This window comes from Emydura macquarii, unplaced genomic scaffold (assembly GCF_026122565.2).
Source record: "Emydura macquarii macquarii isolate MOO-44397 ecotype Brisbane River unplaced genomic scaffold, CSIRO-AGI_Emac_v2 contig_1203, whole genome shotgun sequence".
Taxonomy (NCBI): Eukaryota; Metazoa; Chordata; order Testudines; family Chelidae; genus Emydura; species Emydura macquarii.
Window position 1 is genome coordinate 173,605 of NW_027131340.1, and position 24,844 is coordinate 198,448.

Sequence of the window (24,844 nt, forward strand, 5' to 3'; positions counted from 1 at the left end):
CCCCCACCCACCCCTCCCCCCCCCGCCAGCCCTGCGCTGCGCTGCTCTGTACCGGGTGGGGTTTCCTGTGGGTAGAGGGAGGCAGCGCTCGGGCCAGGGGCTGGGGGAAGGGTGGGGCAGGCCTGGCCTCTAGCTATTTCTGGAGCCCAGGGAGGATGGTGCAAGCCCTGCTGGGCCCACGCCTGGGCTGGGGAGGCCGGGGGGAGGGCAGCTCCCAGCAATGCAGGCGGCTGACAACAGCCCACGGGGGAGGGGTGGGGCAGGCAGGGTTGCAGCAGGCACCGTGGCTGTGGGGACCTGCGGGACTCCTTGCCACTGGATGGAGGAGACTCCTGAGGGGAGCCAGGTTCCCTCGCCCCAGCACCCTACCCCAGGGGCCCCTGCCACGGACAGACAGACGGACGGCTGGCAGCTGAAGCAGAACAGTTTATTCCCCGGCCCGGGGGGGTCGGGGGCGGCTGGCGTGCACAAAACAATTAACCAGAAAATAAACCAGGAGGCAGCCGGGGGCTGGTTACTTGGCGAAGCGGCGGGCGGGCGGGGAGCGCCCGGCCCGGCCCCCGGGTCTGTGGTTCTGTCCAGGCAGTGGTTCCGAGAGGGGGCAGGTAGTCGGCAGCGGGGGCCAGGTGCGCAGGCTACGGCACGGAGACGTGGAAGGGGCTGTGGGGCACGTGCTGGTCGCCCCACTTCAGCACCAGCACGTAGTCGCCTTTCTCCCGCACCAGGTAGCAGACACTGTAGAGCCGGTTGCCCAGGTGCTTGACCACGATCTCCTCGCAGGGCGTGCGCGGGCCCTGCACCCCCACCAGCAGCATGTTGTTCCCTGGGGGGCAGGCAGGGGTCAGCAGGGAGAGGGGGGCCCAGTCGCCCCAACCAGACCCCAACTCGGTTCCCCTCCCCCTGCCGACGCCTCACAGAACCACCCAGGGGCTCTGTGGGGGGGCCGGGGCTGCCCCATTGCCCCTCCCACATGGGGGTGCTGTGACACCCCAGACCCTCCAGCCCTGGCCAGGCACCCCACGGCTCCAGGGCCCCTCCCGGGCCCGCCCCACCCCGCCCCGCACCTGCTTTACTGCAGTCCACGGTGAAGGAATTCTTCTGGCCCACAAAGCCCTTGCTCAGCCCCAGCCCTTTGGCCACCACCTTGCTGGCGTCAGAGGCAAACTTGGGGGGTGCCCCCTGCAGCACGGCCACTTCCGGCCCCCCGGCCGCGTCCACCACCACCGACGACGTCTCGTGCAGGCTGTGGCTGCTCACCAGGCGGGAGCCTGTGGGGGGAGAGATCCAAGTCAGGGGGCAGCAGAGGGACCCTCCCCCCGGGCTCCCGCCCAGCCGGCGGCACCTGAGTGTGCAGAGAGCCTGAGCCCATTGCTGGGGGGGTGGCCCTGCCCCCATGGGCAGGGCTTGGGAAGGGACCGCCCCCAGCCGAGTTCCGCCCGGGGCGCACACCTGTGATCTTGGCCTTGAAGGGGCTGCCGGCGATGTGGTGGGGGCCGCCGTACTTGATGGAGATGAGGTAGCTGCCGGGCGCCAGGGGCGTGTAGGTCACTCTGTAGCCCTCGGCGCACTCCTGGCACTCCATCTGCGCCTTGGAGGGGCCGTCGATGGTCACGGCCAGCGCCCCGGGGCCCGCGCTAGTCGTGTTCACCACGAACTCTGCCGGGCTGCCTGTGGGGGGCGGGTGTCAACACTGGTGTCCTGCCCCCCACCCCCTGCTCAGCCCCCTCCCGGCTGACGCCCCGCCTCCTGCCCCACAGCCCCCTGCTCGCCTGGCCCCCCCCGCCCCACAGCCCCCTGCTCAGCCCCTCCCTCCCCCGGCCGGCGCCCCGCCTCCTGCCCCGCAGACCCTACCCGTGGTGCCCCCCTCCAGGCCGGCGCCGTAGGCAGACACCAGGCCCGGGTCGCCCGCCTGGCCCGGGTCGCCGACGCGGATCTTGAAGGGGCTGCCGGGGATGTGGGAGCCGTTGAACTTGACATCGACGGAGTAGACGCCGTTCTCCCGCGGGATGAAGCGCACGGCGTATTTATCTGGGGGAAGGGCAGCAGTAAGGGGGGAGCCGGGGCCCTGCCCCCCACCATCACTGCTCAGTGGGGAGGGGCTGGGGATCGGGGCAGGGGGGCAGCCGCCAGGACGCCTGGGTTCTCTCCCTGGCTGTGGGAGGGCAGTGGGGGCTAGTGGTTAGAGCCTGGGGGCTCCTGTGTACCCCGCTCCCAGGTGCGTATGTTACGGGCCCAGCCTGCCCCACACGGGGGTCCAGGCCCCTCTGCGCGGCGGGCGGCCTCACCTTCATCGATCTCGGTGACGTGGCATTCCTCCAGCGCGCCCGAGGGGCTGTGCACCTTGGCCTCCAGCGCCCCTTTGGCGCCGTTCAGGCTGACTGCAAAGGAAGCTGGCTGGTGGGCCTTGAGCCCCGACTCCTGGAAGCACAGACAGCGTTAGCGGGGCCGGGGGGGCACGTGGGGGGTGCGGGGGGCACCCCATCCCAGCCAGCTTCACTTACCTTGCTGGGCCCGGCCTGCTTAAAGAGGGAGAGCTGGGGCAGGGGCTGGAGGGGCAGGGGGCCAGCATTGGCCTGGAGGGCCTGGTGCCAGGCTGGGGAGGGGCCAGTGTTGGGCCGTGGGGCAGGGAACAGGGGGCCAATGTTGGGCCGTGGGGCAGGGAACGGGGACCCAGACCCAGGTTGGGGAACCAGTGTTGGGTCGGGAGGCCCAGGGCCAGCCCGGGGGGCCAGTGTAGGGCCGGGGGGCCAGCATGGGGCAGGGAATGGGGGCCTGGCACCTGGCCAGGGGACCAGAGGGAAAGCCCCGAGATATGGGGGGCAGGGAGCCCTCCCAGCAGCCCACGGTAGGGCACCCTGTGGGCCCGGTGGCAGCGAGGGGGGCAGGCAGCTCTCTCTCTTTAAGCAGCACCTGGCTGGGCGGGACCTGTTAATAGCCTTTAAAAGAGACACGAGAGAAAACCACGGCGCCCCGGGGCGGCTGGGGGGACACCCGCTGTCCTGGGCCGGCACAGACCCCAACTCCTCCTCTGCCCCCAGCCCCCCGCGGCTGCGCCACCCTCTGCCCCCACAGCAGGCAGAGACCCCCTCTAGCCCCCAGGACCTCCCCATGGCGTGGAACGCGGGCGGAGGGGAGTGGTTGGGCCCTGGGAGCCAGTGCACCCTGGTTTACAAGGGAGGATCAAAGGCCTGGGGGGCTGAGCTGCTGGCAAACAGTGGCCTGTGGGGTAGGGTTCCCCCCGTGCAGGCCAGGCTGGAGAAAGGGGCTGGGGGGTTTTCACACGTGGCCGTGGCTGGGGAGTCTGTTCTGGTGACAGGAGCTCGCAGGCAGGCCAGGCCAGGCCGGGTGCGTGTGCATGGGGCTGTCAGATCGATTCCCATTCTCCGTCGTGGGGCGGGGAGGGCCGGACAATCCTGCGGTGCCAGGACCTGCTGAGCCCCCCATGCAGCGTGACACTGTGCCACACAGAAACGGACAGCAACCCCCCCACTTCTACCTTCTATTTACAGGGGTACAGGCCCCCAGACTATGGGTCACGTCAGCAGATGGGGCGGGGTCTAACTGGCTAGATTCAGCCCCCACCATGTCCGAACCTGCCCCACAGATGCTGCACCAAGAGTCTGCCCTGCGATCTCTGATGAAGTGGAGATATTCTTGGGGCTTTCTCTGAGTGCCATGTGCGCGCCTCAGTTTCCCCACATGTATTACTCCTGTATGTCGATGAGGGAGCCGTGGGGCTGTGGCCAGTGGAGTTGGGGGGCTGGCCCCCCCATGGGCAGTAGTGACTCAGAACCAGGGACCTCTAGGACACATCACTCTCCTCCCAGCACCCCCTCGCCCAGCCCTGCAGCCGCGCCCTTCCCCTGGGGCCTGTGCCGGTGGCCAGGAAGGCGGGGGACCCAGCCGGGCCGTGGGGGGCAGGAGGGGGGGTTTCTCCCAGTGCCTCACCTGAAGGCTAGTCACAGTGAGGCGCCGGGCGTCGTGGCAGGGCGCCGCGGCCGGCACCACGAAGGGGCTCTCAGGCACGTGCTCCTCATTGAACTTCACCGACACCTCATAGTCACCTGGGGGAGACGGGGATCAGCCACGGCCAGCCCTGTCCCCCCCCAGCCAGCCCTGCCCCCCCCCAGCACCTCCTCAGTCCCCGGGGGAGACGGGGATCAGCCCACGGCCAGCCCTGCCCCCCAGCCAGCCCTGCCCCCCAGCACCTCCTCAGTCCCCGGGGGAGACGGGGATCAGCCCACGGCCAGCCCTGCCCCCCAGCCAGCCCTGCCCCCCCAGCACCTCCTCAGTCCCCGGGGGAGACGGGGATCAGCCCACGGCCAGCCCTGCCCCCCAGCCAGCCCTGCCCCCCCAGCACCTCCTCAGTCCCTGGGGGAGATGGGGATCAGCCCCACGGCCGGGTCGCCCCCACCCCACGTCAGTTAATGGGGTTTCTCTGCACCCCCACTGGCCGCCCCACCTGGCTCCTGGACGATGTAGGCCACGCCGCAGGAGCCGTCCTTCCTGTCCTCGAAGGCGATCTCGGCCTTGCTGGGCCCCTCGACGGCGATGGAGAGGCCCCCGGCGCCTGCCTCCCGCGTCCAGATGCTGAACTCGGCTGGGGGGGAGGGGAGGAAAAACGCTGTTACCCAGGCCACTATGCTGGCCCCCTGGCTCCCCCGGCCCCCCCTTACCTGGTACGCCGGCCTCGGCTCGCTCCAGCCCGGGGCCCCCTGCCCGCACCTTGTGGGCGCCGCCCTCGCCCAGCGGCCCCACGGTGAACTGGAAGGGGCTGCCGGGCACGTGCTGCCCCTTGTACTTCACGCTGACCGAATGCACGCCCGTCTCGGCCGGCACGAAGCGCACGCAGTAGGTGCTGTTCTCCGCCTCCAGCACCTCGGCGGCCAGCCGCTGCCCCGAGGGGCCCGTCACCTGGGCCGTCACGTCCGCCAGGCTGATCTCTGCGGGGAGAGGGGTCAGAACCCCATGGACCCGCCCCTCCCCGCCTCCGCGGCTCCTGGCACCTCCACCAGGCCGTCTGTGCAGGTCAGAGCCCTATGGACCCGCCCGCCGCCGGCACCTGCCCCAGGCCGTCTGTGGGGGTCAGAGCCCCATGGACCCGCCCGCCCCCGGCACCTGCCCCAGGCCGTCTGCAGGGGTTACACCTCCCCATAGCTTTCTACAGCCCCCCAAGCTCATCTCTGGGACACGACCCCCCACAGCTGCCCAAGCAGGCCGCACAGCTTTCACCCCCAGGCAGAGAGGTCCCTCCTCCCGCCCCCCAGCACAAGCTGGCCACAGACCCGCCCGGCTCACCTGGGATCTTGAGGCTGAGGTCACAGGCGCTGCCCACGTTGGCCACGGGGGGGGCACGGCGGCGCCGGGTGATGCTCTCCTTCACCCGCCCCTCGCCCGTCACCTTCACTGAGAAGGGGCTCCCTGTGGGGGAAGGAGGTCAGGCAAAGCCCCATGGCACCCACTGGGGTCACCCACACAGGACATAGCACCCCCCTGCACACGCAACGGACCACTCAGACAGCCGGTTCCCCCCTCAGTACCTCATCCCCCCGGCTGCGGCACCCCCACCCCGGGTCGGGCAGCCCCACAGCAGAGCTCGCCCAGCACCCAGGCAACGGGCTGCAGGCCGGGCAGCGCGTGGGGCCCACCTGGCACGTGCTGGTCGGCGAATTTGATGGAGATGAGGTAGCTGCCTGGCTCCGTGGGACAGTACGTGACACGGCAGGTCCCGTCCTCCAGGTCCTCGGTGTTAATGTCGACCTTGCTGGGTCCCTCGATGGACAGGCTGAGCCCGCCATAGCCTGGGGGCACAGCAGGTGTGGGGGGGCTGTAGGCAATGGCCCCCCCTCAGAGAACCCAGGCGCCCTGGCTCCCACCCCTCCCTGTAACCACCAGACCCGGCTTCCCCCCCAGCCGGCAGAGAAGCCAGGCGTCCTGCAGCCGCACCTGCGTCCCGCGTGTCGATGACGAACTCGGCCGGCTGGAAGGTGTGGCCCTCGCTGAGCCCGGGCCCCGCCACGCGGACGCGGCTGGCGTCTCCGATCTCCGACTGGCTGATGGTCACCGTCAGGGGGCTGTTGGGTACGTGCTGCCCGTTCCGCTTGATGCTCACCCGGTGCTCGCCCACCTCCTTGGGCACGAAGGAGATTCCTGGGGGAGGTGGAGAGTGAGGGGTGGCGGCAGCGCCGCGGGGGACTAGCAGAGCCGGGGGGGGGACGGACGCGGGCGACTCACCCACATGGCCGTTGCGCAGCCGCTTGAGCTGGCAGGGCTCCTCGCGCCCCGACGGGGGGGTGACGGTCGCCGTCAGCTGGCTCAGGTCCGTCTCCACGATGTCCAGAGGGATGTCAGCCGAGGACCCGACCTTCAGCTGGGACATGCGCAGCGTGTCGTCACCTGGGGACGAAGGGGATGAGTGGGGGGCGAGGGGACCCCTCACCCCCTGCCATGCCCCCCCCCCCGCCCAAGCCCTGCTGACCAGTGATGCGGGCGGTGAAGGGGCTCCCGGCGATGTGCGCCTCGTTGTATTTCACCACGATGCTGTAGTCGCCGGGCAGCACGGGCAGGTAGGAGACACTGCAGCTGCCGTCCTGGTTGTCGGTGCAGCTGATCTCCGCCTTGGAGGGACCCTCGACGGCCAGGGAGAGCCCGCCTGCGGGGGTGGGGGCGTCAGTGCGGCCGGGCCCCCCAGCAAGGCCCAGCCCCCACCCCAGCACCTTTCGGCTCCTCGGCGTCTCAGCCTGTCCCCTCCATCATGGCATCACTGTGCCTGACAGAGCGGCGTCTCCCGGCCCCCTGCTCTGACCCACCGGACCCCACTCCCCGCCCAGAGCCAGGGAGCGAACCCAGGCGTCCTGGCTGCAGGCCTCACCTTCGCCGGCGTCCTTGGTGTTGACAGTGAAGGTGGCCGGCTTGTTGACCACGCCGTGGATCAGCCCCGGGCCGTAGGCCGTCACGTGGCCACTGTTGACATAGTCCACGTAGAACTGCAGGGGGCTCCCTGGGGGACACGGGAGGTGAGACCTAGCCACCATCCTGCCCCCCAAGCCACGGGTGCCCCTGCACCTCTCCTGGGCCACATCCCCCCCCCACCGAGGCTGCCCCCCGGCCTGCCCCCCGCGGCACCTGGGATGTGCATGGTGTCATAACGGATGTCCATCTCGTGCAGCCCAGCTTCCGTCGGTGCGTATCTCACCGTCACCGTCCCGTCCTTGTTATCTGTGATGTCTGGCTTGGCCACCTTCCCCGAGGGCATCCGGACTTCGCCTGGGGAGACAGAGCAGGGGGGGAGGAGAGCGGGTGTCAGTCCTGGACCCCAGCCGGCCCCTGCTAGCTGAGACACGGCCCCGCAGCAGCGGGGTGGGGGTGGGGGGCTGGTTATACAGGGCTTGAGCCGACATCTGTTACAGGCCTGAAGGTGTGTGGGTGGGGGGGCTGCCGACCCCTCCCTTTGGCACTGGCGGTCACTAGAGATGGGCCCAGGGGGCAGGGGACTCCAGGCTGGGCACCGGGCTAGATGGGCCCATGGGACTGACCTGGCTATATTCGGGTTTCCCCTGCCCGAGGACCCCCATGTGGGGGACCAGCTTTTGCTGGCGATGGGCCCGCTGCACTGCAGCTACCGCCCGCCCCCCGGAACGCAGCACCACCCAGCTGCCCCCAGACGTACCGGTGATCTCCCCTTTCTTGATGGTGAACGGAATGACCAGGTCGAAGGGCCGCAGCCCGGCCACGTCCAGGCCGTTGACGCCCAGCAGGGGACGGTCCGTGGCCTGAGAAAGACCCGCCCCAGACACCACAGTGAAGGGAGGTTGCCACGTGCAGAGCAGGGGAGGCACGGCCTGCCCCAGAGGCTCTGCGCCCCCTGGGGAAAGGCAGGTCAGAGGGGGGCTCCTGCAATGCCCAGCTGGGAGGAGGCACCCAAGCCAGTCCAGCACGTGAGCAAGTGTCGAGCCTGGGAAGATGGCTGCGTGGTTGTTGCTTCCCGACCACCGGCAGCCCAGCCCCGTCTGGGGCGTCCCATGTCACTGAGCCGGCCCCTCGCGATGGGCCTGGGAGGGACTGAGGGGCCACCCGGAAGGGGCGCTGGTGCCCTGGGACACCAACGGACAGACAGACGAGTGGCTGAGGTTCCCGGCCTGGGGCAGGGTGGAGGCAGAAGCCTGGGGAGGGGCCCGGCCCCAGCACTCACCAGGACCTGGAAGGGGCTGTTGGGAATGTGCTCGCCCCCGAAGCGGACGCAGATGACGTATTTGCCGGGCTGGGGGGCCGTATAGAAGATGTCGAAGGTGCCGTCTTCGTTCTCCACCACGTCCACATCCACCTCGGAGCCGTCGGGCGTGCAGACCGTGCAGGTCACCTTCCCCTTGCCTGCCGCCTTGGTGTCCACCGTGATGACTGTCTCCTCCCCGATCTGGATGGTGGGCCCGATCCCCGCGCCTGGCAGAGGGGGGCGGGGACTGAGAATCTGCCCAAGCCGCCCCCCACCCCTTCCACTTAACTGCACCAGCCGGGAAAGGAAATCCCCTCCTGCCCCAAACTTCACCCCAGCCACGCCCCCCGGGTCCGGAAAAGCCCCCTCCCCCCGGCCGCACCCCATGCTGCACAGACCCTGCCTGAAGCTGGGGGGCTGTCATCCCTGCAGACGCCTCCACGGAGCAAGGGGCTGCACGGATGCCCCCAAACAGACTTGGGCCGGCCGATGGGGGCGGCATAGAACCAGCTGAAATCGGGGTCTCTGTCAGACTGTGCCCCTGGTCCCCTCCAAGTTCACAGCCCCCTGCCCACCCCCCGCAGCATCTGTGCAGCGCCTGCAGCGACAGGGCCTCAATCCCAGCCCAGGCCTGGCCCAGCCTGTTGCACCCCCTTCTCCTAGCTCCCTTGCCTCAGACAGCTGAGAACCAGCCAACTCGTGCCATGCGGCGCCCAGGATGGAGCGCGTTGAGCTGGCAGTTAAAGCCCGGGCAGCAAAGCAAAGCAGCCCCTCCCGCCCGGGGCCAACCTCTCCCCCCTGGCAAGCAACCTTACAGTGGGAGGGCCTGGGTTCAACGCTTTGGGGGTTAGAGACCCCCCCAGCTGTTTAGGATGGGCCAGCGACACTGGGAATCCTTCAGGAGGATTTTGAGTCTGAAGAGCCCCCTGCCTGGAGAACTGGCCCCCCGAAAGGCCAGGTTTGGGGGCGCATGCCCAGAGGCCCGGGGAGATAGCCCCAGACCTGGGGCTTACAGAAGGGTTTGGCTTAGGGACCGGGTTTGAACCTTTTTTGCTTTAAAAGCGAAGCAAACGACAAGGACAAATTGGGTGAAGTCGCTGCTCGGCTCAAACCGCCCGCAGGCTGAGTGCGTGGTCACCCAGTCACAGCTCAAACCAGCGCATTTCAGCCCCAAAAGCCAACTCAGTCCTCAGCATCTAGGCTGCCTCCGTGGGAGGAGCCCAGCCAGGAAAAACGGCACTGCCAGTCAGCAAGACAAACCCGGCTCCTTCTCTCTTGAAGCATCCTTTAGGCCAGCGGTTCTCAACCGTTTCTGTGTCCCCCCCCCCCCCCTTTTCGGCAGCAGCGGGGTTTCGTGGCGGCAGGGGACTTTCAGCTGTGGGAGCATTACATGGGGGGGAACAATGCCCTCCGCCGAAACCCTGCCGCCGTTTGCCCCTTTTCGGCGGCAGGGTTTTGCGGCGGTGGGGGGGGGGGAGGGGGAATTTTTCGGCGGCGGATTCGGCGGCGCGGTACGGCTCGAGTACCACCCAGCCTTCTTCGAAATACCACCTGTGGTACGTGTACCACTGGTTGAGAACCGCTGCTTTAGGCGACAGATTTGACTCAGTTTCCCCACAGAGAAAAATAAACCCATGCCTTTAAAGAGTCACTTTCTGGAGCATGTTTGTAAAGCCAGAAACAAGCTTTCACCTGGCGTCTTTAAGCAAATGACTCGTTAGAAGCACCAATTTCCATGTCTCTGCAGAGGAAGTGGGGTAAAAAAAAAAAACCTCCTGGTTTTTAAGAGCTGCTGGGAGACGCCCCAGCGAGGGTGGTTTGGTCTAACCCGCACAGCCACAGAGATGAGTCAGCTCCGTGTCTGGCGGAGTCGGGTGGGAAGACGTTAAACCGAAAAGCCCCACGGCTGAGTCAAAGGATCTGATTTCCGCTTGCAGCCAAGATTGAACCCAGTTCTCTGGGGGAGGAGAGCGAGGCTCGAAGGAGCCAGCTTTCAAGTCCAAGCCAGAGGCGGCGTCGATTTGACGGGAAATGGTTCCACTTCCCACCGCCAGGAAACGAAGATGGGGTCACCCCGGGAGAAGCGTTTGGCTTGGGTGAGAATCTGTTCCAGGAGCTCTGAAGGGCGCCCTGGAGGACCCCAGGCCAAGAGTGGCAGATCCAGGCATGGGGGCTCTGCTCCGCAGAGGGACCGGAGCCCCCAGCCTACGGCAGGGCAGGTGCCTGGCCCCCCTATGGAGCCGGCGAGAGAGGCCTGCGGAGCGGATGAAGAGATGACTGCGCTCCCTATGCACCACAGCCAGGGAGGAGATGGCCGTCATGTCCCAGGCCCCCCATGGTATTGCTGCCAGGAGAGGTGGGCTCGCCCGTCTGTCCCTCCCGAAGCCATGCAGCCTGGGGCCAGGCGGCCGGACGTGGCTAGCGGACATGCGGCCCTGGAGCCATGCAGGGGGGGGAGGGTGCAGCGGCTGGCTTACCTAGCCCGTGACCTCCGATCGACACTACGGTGACGGGGCAGAGAAGCGAGGAAAGGTCAAGTGAGACACGGATCACACCCCCGGGCGCCCCCCGCCCCCCTCCCGCAGCGGCGGGGCCCGGAGGTGGCTGCCGAAGCAGGCGGTGTGTGTCAGCGTGAGGTTGGCGTGACCCCCCGCCCGCCCCATGGCCCGCCCCGGCTGTGGCGCTCACCGGTGACGGTGCACTTGCTGGCGTCGCCGGTGGGCAAGGCGCGGATGCGGTAGGGCGAGTAGGGGATCTCGTCCCCCCCGTATTTGATGAGGATGGTGTAGCGGCCCGTTGTGTCCGGCACGTAGGAGACTGTGTAGGTGCCATCCTGGTTGTCCCGGATCGTGGCCTTCTTAGGCTTTCCCTCGGGGTCCTGGGGGCAGCAGGGGGGATGAAGAGAGAAGGGACACCACATCCCGCAGCGCTCCCCTCCCCCAGGCTGCCCCTCTCCTGCCCCACTCACCGTGATCTGCACGGCCAGCAGCCCCTCGCCGGCGTCCGTGGCATCGATGGTGAATTCCACGGGGAGGCTGGCGGGCACCCCCGTGGTGTTCAGCCCAGGGCCGCTGGCCTTCACCTTGCTGGCGTCATGGGTGGGAAGCGCCTTCACCTTGAAGGGGCTGGAGAATGGGGCCGGAGGTCAGCACAGGCTGTGGGGCAGCTGTGCCCCACGGCCCCCAGGAGCAGAGAAAGGTCTCTGCTGGATGGCAGCAGCGGCTCAGCCCCCCAGCCCCTTTCCTGGCCTCACGCCCTGCACCCTCCAGCCCCGCCCCCCACAGCCCCCCCATGCCCTGGCCTCGGCCCACAGCACCTGCGCGGCACTTCCTGGTCTCCGTAGAGCACGGAGATGCTGTAGGGCCCCTCGCGGCTGGGCACGTAGCTCACGGTCTGGGTGCCGTCCGCATTGTCCACCACATCCACTGGCTCCACCACGCCTGGGGGAAGGAACCGCTGGGGTCAGGGGGGCTGGGCAGGGTGGGGGCCGTCCCCGCCCCCCCCAGCAGCAGGCACTCACCTTTGGGGCCCTGCACCTTGACCTGCAGGGGGGCCACGCCCGCCTGACTGGTGTCCACAGAGAAGGACTGGGGCACACTGGCCCGCACGACGCCCGGCGTCAGCCCCGGCCCTGAGCAGACCACCTTGGACGAGTCCACCACGTCGTGCACCGGCACCTTGAAGGGGCTCCCTGCCGGGGGGAGGGGTTAGGAGGAACTGATGCCTGCTGCCCCTCAGCCCCACACCAGTCACCTGCCCCCGGGGGCGCCCCCTAAGCTGGGCCCACCAAGGGCCAGCCCCAGAACCTCTCTAGGCCAGCCCTTACCCAGCACCTGGGGACCCCCTTCTATGTACCCGGTGCCCCATGGCTCGGCCCTGAGCCTCACCCTCCGGATCTGGGGACCCCCGGCCCTGCCCCTTACCTGGGACCTGGTGCCCACCATAGGTGACGTTGAGACTGTAGGTGCCGGGTTCGTAGGGGACGTACTCCACTGAGCAGCTTCCGTCCTTGTTATCGGTGCAGGACATCTTGGCTTCGGAGGGTCCCTCCACAGCCAGGCCCAGGCCCCCGGTGCCAGCACCCCTGGGCGGGAGGAGAAGCACAATGGGGCTAGCCGCCAATGCTGCGGCGAGCCAGAGCCGGTTGCCCGGCGAGGTGCCAGCCAGCCCCCAGCGACGCCCCGGCCCCTCACCTGGTCTCCACGGTGAACCTGTTGGGCTGGTTGGTGGTGCCACTCTGCAGGCCTGGCCCGTGCACTCGGACCCGGGCGGGGTCGCAGCCCTCGCTGACGGGCACCCGGAAGGGGCTGCCGGGCACGGCGCTGCCATCGTAGGTCACGTCGACTGAGTGGACGCCTGCTGGGGCAGAAGGAGGTCAGAGAGGCGGGCTCCGGCCCCCCCCCCGTCCCCCCCAGACCCCGCTCGGTCCTCCGCTCACCCTCCTCGTAGGGGGTGTACTCCACGTGATAGGTGCCGTCGCCGTGGTCCCGCACCAAGGCCTCGGTCAGGTTCCCGGAGGGATTGGACACACGGGGCTTGACGTGGGGGCCCCCGGCTTTGCTGAGGGCCCGGGCGTCCACGCTGAACTCCGTCGTGGCCTCCCGGAACACGCCTGCACCGAGAGGGGGGTTCAGCGCCAGCCACGCCCCTGCCACGCCCCAGGGCACCCCCGTGCCCGGCCCATAGACCTCACCCCCGGCCCTGCTGACCTTTGCCCTCCACGCCGGGCCCATAGACCTTGACCCCCGAGGTGTCGAGGGCTGGCTCCACCTGCAGCTTGCTGGGGAAGTGGGGCACGGGCTGGCCGCCGTACTTGATGGTGATGGTGTACGTGCCGGGGCAGAGCGGGGTGTAGGCGATGGTGTAGGTGCCGGCGCCGGTATCCTCCACCCGCACCTCGGCCGGCGCCCCGGCCTCCGAGATGATCTCGATGGTGAGTTCGGCGCTGCCGGCACGAGAGCAGTCCACGTGGAACTGGCCCGTCTGGCCGGCCGTGGCCCGCTCCAGCCCCGGCCCCGAACACGTCACCTTGGAGGGGTCGAAGCGGGGGCGGACGGCGGCCCGGAAAGGCGAGCCTGGCACGTGGGCCCCCGCGAAGAGGATGTTGATGTTGTAGTCGCCCGGCTCCGTCGGCAGGTAGGAGACAGAGCAGGTGCCGTCCCCGTTGTCCAGACACTCTATCTTGGCCTCGCAGGGACCCTCCACCGTCAGCCCCAGGCCCCCCGTGCCAGCCCCCTTCGTGTCGATGGTGAAGGGGGCTGGCGAGCCGGCCTGTCCGCCCTGCAGCCCTGGCCCATAGGCCTTGACCTGCAAGGGAAGGGGAGAGTGAGAGGGGCCCCGCCCCACGCCAGGCACCCGGCCGCCCCGGCACAGACCCCTGCCCGCCTCCCCACAGCCTTCACCTATGGGCAGAAGGACTCCAGCCCCCCAGCCGGGATCCGGCTCAGCCCCCAGGTCCCTCCCAGCAGGACACTGTCAGGGCTGCCCGGGGAGGGAAGAGGGGACACCCACCTTGGAAGGGTTGGTGGGGGGCACGGCCTCCAGCGGGAAGGGGCTGCCGGGCACAGGGACGCCGTCGTAGGTCACCTGCACCTCGTAGGGCCCCTCCTCGCGCGGGATGAATTTCACCACGTTGTTGTCGGGGCTCAGGCCTGGCTCCACCTTGCAGGGCACCGGCTTGCTGGAGGGCCCCGTGACCTTGGCGGCCACCTTGCCCTGCCCGCCGGCCCCTTTGGACTTGACCGTGAACTCCTGGTCCTTGCCCACCTCCACCTCTGCGGGGAGAGGGAGAGCCATGAGCCCCGGGGCCAGGCGCATCTCCTGCCGGCACCCTCCTTCCACAGCCGGGCCCCGCCTGCCCCTCCAGGGACCCCCCACTGCTCCTGGAGACGTCCCCTCCCCACACGGGAGCCAGTTTCCCAGCCCCAAGCACCGCGCTTGCCCCTTCACTGGGCGCTCGGGGACCTACTGTCGGCCAGGCCGGCGATCTTGATCTTGCTGAGGTCCAGACTGGGGGCCACACCCACGCTGAAGGGGCTCTTGGGGATGTGGTCTCCGCCGTAGGTCACGGCCACGCCCAGGTTACCCTGGCAGGGGGGAGAAGGAGCTGCGTCAGCCGGCCCCAGGGAGACGCACCCCCCCCCCCCCCCCGTCCTGGCTTTGGGGCCCGTGGAGACCCAGGGACCCCCCATACCTGCTGCACCGGGGTGTATTTCACCGTGTGGGTCCCGTCGTGGTTGTCTATCACCTCCGAGTCCCGCACCGCTTCGCCCTTGGCCGGGCCGGTGAACTGCACATCCAGGGGGGCCCGGCCCCCCGCCTTGGCGTTCACCGTGAAGTGGGTGGGCTTGCCCAGCTCCACGCCTGCCGGGGGGAGGTGATGGGGTCAGTGCGTGTATCCTCCTCCCCCCAGCGCCCGCATGCAACTGCCTGCCCCCCAGCATCCCCTCCACCCCACAAGGCAATTTCTTCCCTTGTCCAGACCAGCCCCTGCCCCCCAACTCACCGGTCCGGTTCAGCCCGGGCCCCTCAGCCTTCACCTTGCTGGCGTCATGGGATGGATCCACCTTGATGCGGATGGGGCTGGTGGGGGTGGCCTGGGGGGACAGGGAGCGTGGAGTTAGGGGAAGCCCCCCCGAAAAGGACGCATGCCTCCATGTTCCCCTGCCACCCTGAGCAGGGCAGCTCCCCTCTGCAAAGAGCTGCCCCCGACCCACCGCCCCACATGCCCAACCAGCCGAAACATGGAGGGCAGCTCTCCCAGGGCCCTCAATCCTGGGAAGTGGGGAGCTCCCATGGCAGAGCCTGCCCCACAGGAGAGACCGATGAGAGCAGCAGGCCGGCGCCCCCCAGCACTGCCCCAGGGACGGGCAGACCTGGCCTCCGCGGCAGCGCACGGACCTGGTCGGCGAAGAGCACCATGATGGTGTAGGAGCCCGGCCCGCGGGGCGTGTAGCGCACGGTGAACGTGTCGTTGTCGTTGCGCAGGATGTCGAAGTCGATGTCGGCCTCGGCCGGGCCCACCACGCCCGGGGCGCACTTGATCCCGATGCTCACGTCACCTGGGGACCGGCAGAGCCGTCAGCTCCCCCGCACGGCCACCGGCCCCCCCACGGCTCCTGCCCCCCCCCCCATGGCCCCCGCCGGCCCCACTCCCTGGCTCCTCCCCCCCCCCGCACTCACCCTGCCCGGCCTCGGCGCAGTCCACGGTGAAGTAGGTCGGCTCGTGGGCCTTGAGCCCCGTCTTGGCCACGCCGGGGCCGTACACCTTCACCTTGTGGGGGTGGCTGCCGGCCCCCACATTGACCTGGGGGGGAGGGGACGGGTTTAGATGGGGCCCCTCGCCCCCAGTGCTCAGCGCCTGGGCCCAGCGCCCGACGGGGGGCCACAGGAGATCCCAGCTCCAGGGTCTGCTCCCCTCCCCACCTCCCCCCCATCCGAGGACAGACTCCAGGTGTCCAGGCTCCCCCCCCCCCCCCCCAGCCGAGGGCAGACCCCAGGCGTCCGGGCTCCCCCCCCAGCAGAGGGCAGACCCCAGGCGTCCGGGCTGTCCCGCTGTCTCAGTGCAGAGGAAGACAGACCATGGGGGGGGGGCTATTCCAGTGAGTCACCCCAACTCCAGGGCAGGCCTGAGCAGGGTCACTAGGCCCGAGCCTGTTGCTATGGGTGACGCCCCCGGCACTCACGCGGTAGGGGCTGCTGGGGATGTTGACGCCCCCCCAGGACACCACGGCCGTGTGCTTCACCGCCTTCTTCGGCAGGTAGGAGCAGCTGTAGGTGCCGTTCCCGTTGTCCTTCACCGCCACTTCCACCGGGGCGCCCTCCGCGTCCTGGGGGGCAGAGCTGTCAGCCTGGATGGCCCCCCCCACTGGCCACTGGCCACTGGCCCCCGGCCAGCCATCCCTAAGCTCCACCGGCCCGCCAGCCCCCCCACTGGCCAGTCAGCCCCAGCCAGCCCCCCCGCCCCCGCAGGGCACCCTCTGAGTCCCAGGGGGCAGAGCAGGTCAGCCCCCCAACCCCAGCCCCCCCGGCAGCTCCCCCTGCTCACCTGCACCTGCACCTGCAGAGGGGCCTTGCCCCCGCTCCTGGCGTCCACCGTGAACTCGGCCGGTTTGTTGATGGCGACGCCCGTCTTCTCCAGCCCGGGCCCGTGGGCTTTCACCTGCGGGGGGTGCAGGTTAGCGGGGACCCCTCACCACACCCCCCGCCCCAGCCCCCCCCCGCAGCGCCCAGGGCAGTACCTTCTCGGGGTGCACGTCGCGGGGCGCGGGGCGGATCTCGGCCATGAAGGGGCTGTGCCGGATGTCCTCGCTGTTACACAGCACGTGCACAGCGTAGTCGCCCGGCTCCTGCGGCCAGTAGCGCACGTCGCACGAGCCGTCGCCCCGGTCGTCGCACTCGATCTTGGCCTGGGACGGGCCCTCCACCGAGAACCCTGCGGGGCCAGGAGGTGAGCCCTGCGTCCTCCCCAGGAGAGCGGCCCCGCAGCGGGGCACCAGCCCCCCCACCGCCCCGACGGAGACGGGGACCCTGAGCAACCAGCCCCCCGCCCCAGCATTTCCCAGACGGACAGCCCCGCACACGCCACCCAGGGCCCCTCCCCTTCCCTGGGGGGCCGAGACGGGAACCCCCGACTCACCCAGCGTCCCCACGTCGTCGCCGATGGCCTCCACCACGAAGTCGGCCGACTTGCCCACCACGCCGCCCTCCAGCCCCGGCCCCCAGGCCCGGACCTTCTGGCTGCCACACTCGGGGCCCACCTTCACCTCAAACGGGCTGGGGAGGGGGGAGAGATCACAATGGGGCCTCCATGGGTGCCACACCCCTGCCCCTCCTCCCCCGGCAACACGCGTCAGTCCCCAACAGTCCCTGACCCAATGTGCTCTGAGGGGGGCCAGGCCCCCCGCCAGCAGCCCACGGGGGGCTCACCTGCGCGGCACGTGTTGTCCCCCCCAGGTGATGGTGACCGTGTAGTTCCCAGGCAGGCTGGGGAAATACTCGAAGCCGAAAACCCCGTCGCCCAGATCCTTCTGCTTGATGCTCTCCAGCCCCTCTGCAGGGAGAGATGGGGTCAGCCCCCCATGTCCCCATCCCCCTGCAGGACAGCCCCCCCACGGGCCCCCATAAACACTGCACAGCTGCAGCGCCCCTGCAGGGAGAGACGGGGCAGCATGGGGCAGCCCCCCACATCCCCCAGTCACTGCAAGCAACCCCAAACTGCCCCCCACCTAGCCACCTTGGCCCCCCAGCCACTCCCTTGGGGGGTCACTCACTTGGGCCCTTGACCGTGACCTTCAGCTCTCCGCTGCCGGCGCCCTTGGTGTAGACCTTGAAATCCGCCGGCTCCTTCACCCTGAGCCCCTTGGGCTGCAGCCCCCGCCCCACGGCCCGGCAGGCGCTGGGGTTACATGCTGGGGGGCAGAGAGAGACCATGAGAGGGACCCAGGGCATCCAGGTGTCCCCCCCACCCCAGCCGGGCACTGGGGCTACACAATCCCAAGTGAGAGAGGAACCCAGGCATCCGGGGCTCCCCCCCTGCAGGCACTGGGGTTGTTTGCTAGGCAGTGAGAAAGGGGACCCAGGTGTCCAGCCCCCCCAATCTGAAAGCAGGCATTCTCTGGCCCCCAGCCCCCCTCCTGGAGACCAGGGGTCAGGTCTGGGGAAATGGACACCCACACTCAGCCCCAGCCCCCCAGATCTCACAGTACCATTGGCCCCGGGCCAGCCTGCCGCCAGGGTGAGGGGCACCAGCCGAGGATCCGGGACGGCGGCTCGTCGGAGAGACAGAGAGACAGACAGACAGCTAGGACAGCCGGAAGCAGAGTGGAAAGAGGAGAGAGCGGGGTTACGGGGGCAGGGCAGGAACCCCCACACCCCTTGAGGGGACCACAGTGCCAGGGGGCAGAGAGAGAGAGAACCCCCTCCCCCGAGTCGGGGGGGGGGGACAGAGAGCGAGAACGCGACCCCCCCCTCCCCCGAGTCGGGGGGGACAGAGAGCGAGAACGCGACCCCCCCTCCCCCGAGTCGGGGGGGGGGGGACAGAGAGAGAACGCGACCCCCCCCTCCCCGAGTCGGGGGGGGGGACAGAGAGCGAGAACGCGACTCCCCCCCCTCCCCCGAGTCGGGGGGGGGGACAGAGAGCGAGAACGCGACCCCCCCCCCTCCCCCGAGTCGGGGGGGGGGACCGAGACGAGAACGCGACCCCCCCCTCCCCGAGTCGGGGGGGGACAGAGAGCGAGAACGCGACCCCCCCCCTCCCCCGAGTCGGGGGGGGGACAGAGAGCGAGAACGCGACCCCCCCCCTCCCCCGAGTCGGGGGGGGACAGAGAGCGAGAACGTGACCCCCCCCCTCCCCCGAGTCGGGGGGGGGACAGAGAGAACACGACCCTCGACGTGTCGGGGGTGCCATGCGGGGGGCAGAGAGTCAGGAGCAGACCCTGCCCAGGGCATTGTGGGAGACCCGCCCTACCTCCCCCAGCCCCCAGGGCTCACCCTGCCCCACGGCGACCGTGTAGGGGCTGCGGGGGATGGGCACGCCCCCGAAGGCGACGTGCAGGGTGTAGGTGCCCTCGCTGGCCGGCCGGTAGGTGCAGCGGTAGGTGCTGTCGCCCTTGTTCTCCAGCTGCTGCTCCACCGAGCCCTTGCGCCCGCTGGGGTCCACGACCATCACCTCCACCTCGCCGGCCCCCGCGCCTGGGGACAGGGAGGGCTCAGCCGCAGGCCCCCATCTCCACCCCCCATCACCCCTCCCCCCAGCCCCCCATCTCCACGGGCGCCCCCATCTCCGCCCCCCGGCCCTGAGGCTGGGGAGGGCTCAGCCATGGGCCCCCCAGGCAGCTCCCGCCATCCTCCGACCTCCCTTCCTCTCTGGCCGTTCCAGGGCACCCCCCGACCCTGCCCCCCAGGCCGGCCCCGCTCACCCGCGGTGAAGACCTCGAAGTAGGTGGCTTTGTTGGCGATGTTGCCGGTGGGCTCCAGGCCCGGCCCCTGGGCCGTCACCCGGCTGGCGTCGCCCTGAGACTTCTCCACGGCCACCTCGAACGGGCTCTTGGCAATGTGCTGCCCCGCAAACAGCACCGTCACCTGCGGCAGAGGGGTCAGAGCGGGGGGGGCTGGGAGCCAGGACGTCTGGGTTCTCGCCCCAGCAGGGGTGGGGGGGGCAGGCTAGTGGTTAGAGCAGGGGCCGGGAGCCAGGACGCCTGGGTTCTCTCTCCAGCGGGGGAGGGGGGGCTAGGAACCAGGGGCAGGGGGTCTCACCTTATGGACGCCCGTCACTTTGGGAATGTACCAGACAGAGAAAGTTCGGTTCTTGTCGTTGTTCGCCACGACCTTGGCCTGCAGGGAGAGAGGCCGTCAGGCCAGCAGCCCCCCGCCTCGGCCGGCGCCCCTCACTCCCGACCCGCAGGCCGGCCGGCGCCCCTCACTCCCGACCCGCAGCCCCCCGCCTCGGCCGGCGCCCCTCACTCCCGACCCGCAGCCCCCCGCCTCGGCCGGGCCTGGGGTCGCACCTCTTCTCTGTGCCCAGCTGGGTCCTCCACGTAGACCAGCACGTCGCCCTGGCCGGCACTGATGGTCTCCACCGTGAACTCAGCCTTTCTCTTCACCATGTTCCCGGTGGGCTCGATACCTGGGGGCGGAGTCAGCCCACAGGGGGCGGAGTCAGCCCCCCACCCCATTAGGGACCCAGCGGGGCTGCAATGGGGCACCCAGAGAAGGGGCAAGGAGGATGCAGCCATGGAGGGAGCCCTGACCCATGGGGGCAGGGGGTGGAGAACCCCAAGGAGGGAGGGGCCAGGCCCCCCAAGTTAATCTCTGCGGGGGAGCAGAAAGAGCATGCAAGGTCAGCACAGAAGCTCCCCACAGGAGGCGGGAAACGGGGGTACATGGGGGGTAAAGGGAGAAGCTGAGACAGTGGGGAACTGATCCCCCCAGTCTGGGGCAGGGCCCCGAGGACTCACCAGGGCCATAGGCTCGTGCTTTCTTGGGGTTCAGCTTGGGGCGCAGGGGGGCGCCAGGCTTCAGCTTGGCCTTGGGGAACTGGGACAGGTAGGTCATGACCGAGTGCTCGTCCACATTGGGGTCCACGATCTCCTCGGGAGTGATGACCTGCCGCAGGACAGGGCAGAGATGAGACCTGCCCCACCCACAGGACAGACCCCCTCAATACCCCCCCCAGGGAACGCCCCCCACCGGGCCGGGACCCACCTGGGGGATGCCCAGCCAGTCATCAGCCTGCTGCATGGCCTCACGGGCGTTGTTGACAGGTTTGCTGGCGTCCCACGAGTCCCAGTCGGGGCACAGACCTGGGGGGCAGGGGGTTAGTTGCAAAGAGCATGGAGCCTGTCCCCCCGCCCCCCACCAGAGCCCCAGCTGCTGGGGATCCCTGCCCTGTTGCAGCCAGCTGGGGGGCTGGGTCCCCCAACTTCCTGAGCCCCCTTCCCTCCCCCCATGAGGCCGCCCCAGATGGCCAGACTCCATCCCCTACAACGCATTGCAACCAGGACCAAGGCCACCCTGCCCCCGCCCAGCCAGCTGTGCCGCCCCCGGGCCCCTCACCCGGGGCGCAGCTGTCCACCAGCGCCCCCAGCGCCCGCCCGCTCTGCCAGTCCTTGCTGAAGTTGGTGATGGGCAGCTCCGGCAGCTTGTTCTGGATCCAGCCCAGCAGCCGCTGCTTCGGCGTCTGCTTCTTGGCCTCCTCCTCATCCTCCTCGTCCCACATGGGCATGGAGATGGAGTAATGCAGGATCAGGGTCCAGATCAGCCCCAGGATCAGCTTCAGGTTCCCGTCCACAATGGCCTTGCTGTCTGGGGCGGGAGCAGGGCGTCAGCACCGCCGGGGCCCCCGGCCTGGCACCCGGGATTGCTTCTCAGGGGCTGCGGGTCGGGAGTGAGGGGCCCCGGCCCAGCTGGGGGAACCCAGGGCCGGGCTGGCAGGGGCTGTGGGTCGGGAGTGGGGGGCACCAGGGTTCCAGCCATGACCACATCCGTCAGGGGCTCCTGCCCCCTCCCATCGCCCCCCAGGAAGGCTGTTTCCTTGTCTGCCCCCAACCCATTCATCCCAGTCCCTTCCCCCAACCTGCGGCTGGGCTGGCGAGGGGCCCAGATGGGGCCGGGGGAGGGGAATCGGCACAGACCTGGGGGGGCTGGGCCACAGAAGGGAACCCGCCGGGACAGCCCTGCCTGACTCACTCCAGGGACGGGGCCCAGGCGCTGCGGGCCGGGAGTGAGGGACACAAGCACCCCCCCCCTTCCACATGGGGAACCGAGGTCCCAGCCCCCCACAATGCATTGCAGACAGAACCCACTCCCCTCCCAAGCCGGGGCGAGAACCCAGGAGTCCTGGCTCTCGGCCCCTTCTGCCCCCATGCGACCCCCTCAGCACAGCCCCGGACAGAGGAACGGACACCCCGCAACACTCCCAGGTAAGCCCTGCCTGTCACTCGAGGGGCTGGGCAGGGGGGCCCAGCCACTCTCAGCATGCAGTGGGGGACCCCCCAGTTCAGGCCACATGCATCCCCAGAGCAAGAGCCAGCCGACCAGGGCCCCCGGGGGTCCCCCAACTCCCCAGTGCCAAGGCATGGGGGCTTCAGTGCCCCCAGCAGGGTCGGTGTCCAGCCCCCTCCCCAGCCAACCCAGTCCCAGGGCAGGAGGGGGAAGGATCCTGCCAGGATCAGGCCCCCACCCCCATTTTAGGGGATAACCCGCCCCTCCCCCCATTCCTGGAGGCTCCACCCAACGCTCCAACATTTTTTAGCCTTATATGGAGCGGCTGCCAGACACCAGCTCCTCCCGGTGGATCCTGCCGCCCCCCCCCCCAGCACCAGGGGAGGGGAGACCACCCCGCCCTCCCCCTGCACGCTCCTCCCCCGACATCCTGCCCCCCCCGCCCCGCCCCACCCCAGGCAGTGGGATGCAGAGCAGGGAGTTCCCCGAGCCAGTCCCCAGCCTGGGACAGTTATTCCAAGCGGGAAGAGTGCTCCTCACTCCCGGCCCTGGGCCCCCCCCAGCCTGGCCCTGGGCCCCCCCAGCAATGACAGTGCCCCCCCAGCCCGGCCCTGGGCCCCCCCCAGCAATGACAGTGCTCCTCACTCCCTCCCCAGCCTCCCCCAGCCCGGCCCTGGGCCCCCCCGCAATGACAGTGCCCCCCCAGCAATGACAGTGCTCCTCACTCCCTCCCCCAGCCCGGCCCTGGGCCCCCCCGCAATGACAACGTCCCGTGTCCCTGTAGCACAGACTGGGGATCCCTGCCCCCCCAAGGGCAGCCCCGAGAGCCAGGCTCCTGCGTGCCCCCCATTTCATGCCAGCCCCGAGTTCCTGGCAGAGGCCGCCCCAGGGCAGGGACTTGAGTCAGTGTCTGGGCGGAGGGTGACTCACTCCTGGGGGGGGGGCACATCCCAGAGAGGAGCCTCCCCCCCCCCCCCCACACACACTGCTCAGCTCCCTCCCCTCCCCCAACATCCCCCCTGCCGAGACACAGCTGCAAAGCACAGCACGGGAGGGGGGACAGAAAACGCAAGGCAGCCCCGGCCCTAGGGCAGAGGTGGGGCCCCTCCCAGGTAGTGGCGCAGCCCCCCCCTCCGGGGCAAGCCAGGGCCACCCCAGCCAGACTCCGAGCCCCTGCAGGCGCAGTGAGCCGGGGGGGCACGGGGCTCCCCAGAGACCGGACTCCTAGGGACCGCCGGCACCCCGAAATGCAGCTCCGAGGGCCACTCCCCACGCGCCCCCCCGCAGCAGAGATGCGAAGGGGGAAACGCCCCCCCCCCCCGGCAGACATGCCCCAGGGCTGGCAGAGAAGGGGCCCCAGGAACCCTGCCCCCATCCCAGCAGACTCCAGGCCCCCCCTTCCTCCCCCGGCGCTGCCTGGCCTGGCCCGGGCGAACTGCACATTCCTGGGAGAGAAACGGACCCGCCCCCCGCCTTTGTTACAGGCACCGCGGCATAACGGAGACTCCCTCCTGCCTCCCGACACCCCCCGCCGGCCCGGCCCGGCCCGGCCCCCCCGCCGACCCCCCGCCACGACCCCCCCGCCCGGCGCCCCCCCACATCCCCCCCCCGCCCGGCGCTGCCCCCCCACATCCCCCGCCAGCCCGGCCTGTGCCCCACATCCCCCGCCAGCCCGGCCTTCCCTCCCCCCCACGCCCCCCGCACACCCCTGCCCTCCCGGCCCGGCCCGGCCCTGCCCCCCCCCGACACCCCCCCGCCCGGCGCTGCCCCCCCATCCCCAGTCATGCTGGGACCATCCCATGAGACGCAAACTGGCCTCCCAGGGTGGCTCTGGGGGGCTGTTGTGCTCCCCAACGCTCTGGGCCTGCTGAGACACCCCCAAAGGCTTCCTCCCCCCCCCCCGACCCCCCAGCTCTATGGGGAGAAGGTCTCGAGGGACCCGGAACCGGGCCCCTCTGCCCCGCAGACCGTGGAAGGGTGGAGGCTGGGCCGGGCCCCCCCGGAATCACTCCCGCCTGCCCCCCCGGAACCCTCCCCCGGCCCGGCTCACCGATGGAGACCAGCTTGATGCTCTCGCGCTCCAGGAACTCCAGCGCCACCGAGACGTTCTCCAGCTGCATCTGGCGGAAGGTGGGGCGCTGGTTGTACTTGCGCCCCAGCTTCTTCTGGCTCAGCACCTCGAGCAGCGCGATGAGCCGCAGCCCGTCGCCCAGGTCCGCCTGCAGGTTGGCGATGCGCTTGTTGACGCACTTCAGGTGCTCGTTGCACCAGCGGGTGAAGGTGTTCTGCTGAATCTTCTTCCACGGCGCGTCCTCCGCCAGGTCCTTCTCGGTCGCCGGCATCTCGGCCGCCGCCTCGCCCGGGCCAGCCCCGCCGCCAGCCGCTCCGGCCTGGGGGAGCCGCGCCTGGGAGCCGCTCATGATAAAGGCTGGGCGGGGCCGGGGGTGGGACCCGGCGCGGCTGGGCTGGGCCCTGGGTTAAAGGCGCCGCCGCAGGGACCGTCCGGCTCCGGACCTAGGGCGAGCGGAGGCGGGGAGATGGGATGTGGGACGGGCGCACGGAGGGGGGTGTCCCCAAGCGGGGGGGGCACGGAGGGGGGTGTCCCCAAGCGGGGGGGGGCACGGAGAGACCCCGGCGGAGCGGGGCGCATGGAGCCTGGAGCAGGGATATTGGAAAAAGCACTCAGCGGGGTTGGGGCGCGGGGGTGTCCCGGGGAGCTGGGGAGTGGGGATAAGGGGGTGTCCCGTGGGGCTGGGGCACGGGGGTGTCCCGGGGAGCGGGGTCCCCCTCCAGGATGAGGTGCGCGGAAAGGCAGGATGTGGGGGCGCGGGGGGAAGGAAGGATTTGGGGCTTAGCCCCTGCTGGGTGGGGCAGGAGCAGACAGACAGACAGACAGACAGACGTTGACTCACGTCCACACACTGACAGCCTCACACGACACGGGCGGGGGTCGGGGGGCGGGAGGGGGCTGAAGAGGGGGAAATCCTGGCGGGGGAGGGGCCATGGACTCCGAAGATCCGCGGGGGGGCGAGTTTCTCCCCCTCCCCCTCCGTCCTCCCGGCGCCAGACCCAGGCGAGCTCTCACACGCCGGCCCGCCGCATTCCTGCGCTGGGAGCGGAGCTGGCTGGCGGCCCCCCACCCCCACGGGCCCCCCATCGCCTGGGTCCCCTGCCTCTCCTCCCCCCTGA

At 69.8% G+C, this 24,844-nt stretch overlaps 1 protein-coding gene across 3 annotated transcripts; it reads right to left on the minus strand.

Moving 5' to 3' along the window:
• Positions 1 to 24,612, minus strand: FLNA (filamin A). 3 transcript variants are annotated; one of them, XM_067546923.1, is made up of 46 exons: positions 23,706 to 24,612; positions 20,768 to 21,016; positions 20,417 to 20,514; positions 20,170 to 20,317; positions 19,720 to 19,838; positions 19,469 to 19,546; positions 19,132 to 19,294; positions 18,704 to 18,904; positions 17,485 to 17,622; positions 17,141 to 17,264; positions 16,851 to 16,987; positions 16,453 to 16,646; positions 16,260 to 16,373; positions 15,898 to 16,041; positions 15,395 to 15,518; positions 15,113 to 15,273; positions 14,718 to 14,808; positions 14,406 to 14,575; positions 14,181 to 14,298; positions 13,724 to 13,986; positions 12,922 to 13,519; positions 12,651 to 12,824; positions 12,406 to 12,568; positions 12,136 to 12,296; positions 11,733 to 11,903; positions 11,529 to 11,652; positions 11,181 to 11,337; positions 10,901 to 11,090; positions 10,690 to 10,713; positions 8,192 to 8,439; positions 7,670 to 7,772; positions 7,126 to 7,266; positions 6,872 to 7,000; positions 6,479 to 6,652; positions 6,235 to 6,396; positions 5,947 to 6,150; positions 5,649 to 5,801; positions 5,299 to 5,421; positions 4,677 to 4,943; positions 4,463 to 4,600; positions 3,949 to 4,064; positions 2,286 to 2,418; positions 1,852 to 2,028; positions 1,450 to 1,668; positions 1,065 to 1,268; positions 1 to 823 (listed from the first exon to the last, which is right to left on the minus strand). In XM_067546923.1, the coding sequence occupies exons 1-46, from the start codon at positions 24,073 to 24,075 to the stop codon at positions 636 to 638; spliced, it is 7,845 nt and encodes a 2,614-aa protein (XP_067403024.1). In that variant the 5' UTR covers positions 24,076 to 24,612; the 3' UTR covers positions 1 to 635. The 3 variants fall into 3 exon arrangements, with proteins under 3 accessions (XP_067403024.1, XP_067403027.1, XP_067403025.1); XM_067546926.1 differs by having other exon boundaries at positions 20,768 to 21,012; positions 23,706 to 23,821; XM_067546924.1 differs by lacking the exon at positions 10,690 to 10,713 and having other exon boundaries at positions 23,706 to 24,611.
• Between the last annotated feature and the right edge of the window lie 232 nt (positions 24,613 to 24,844).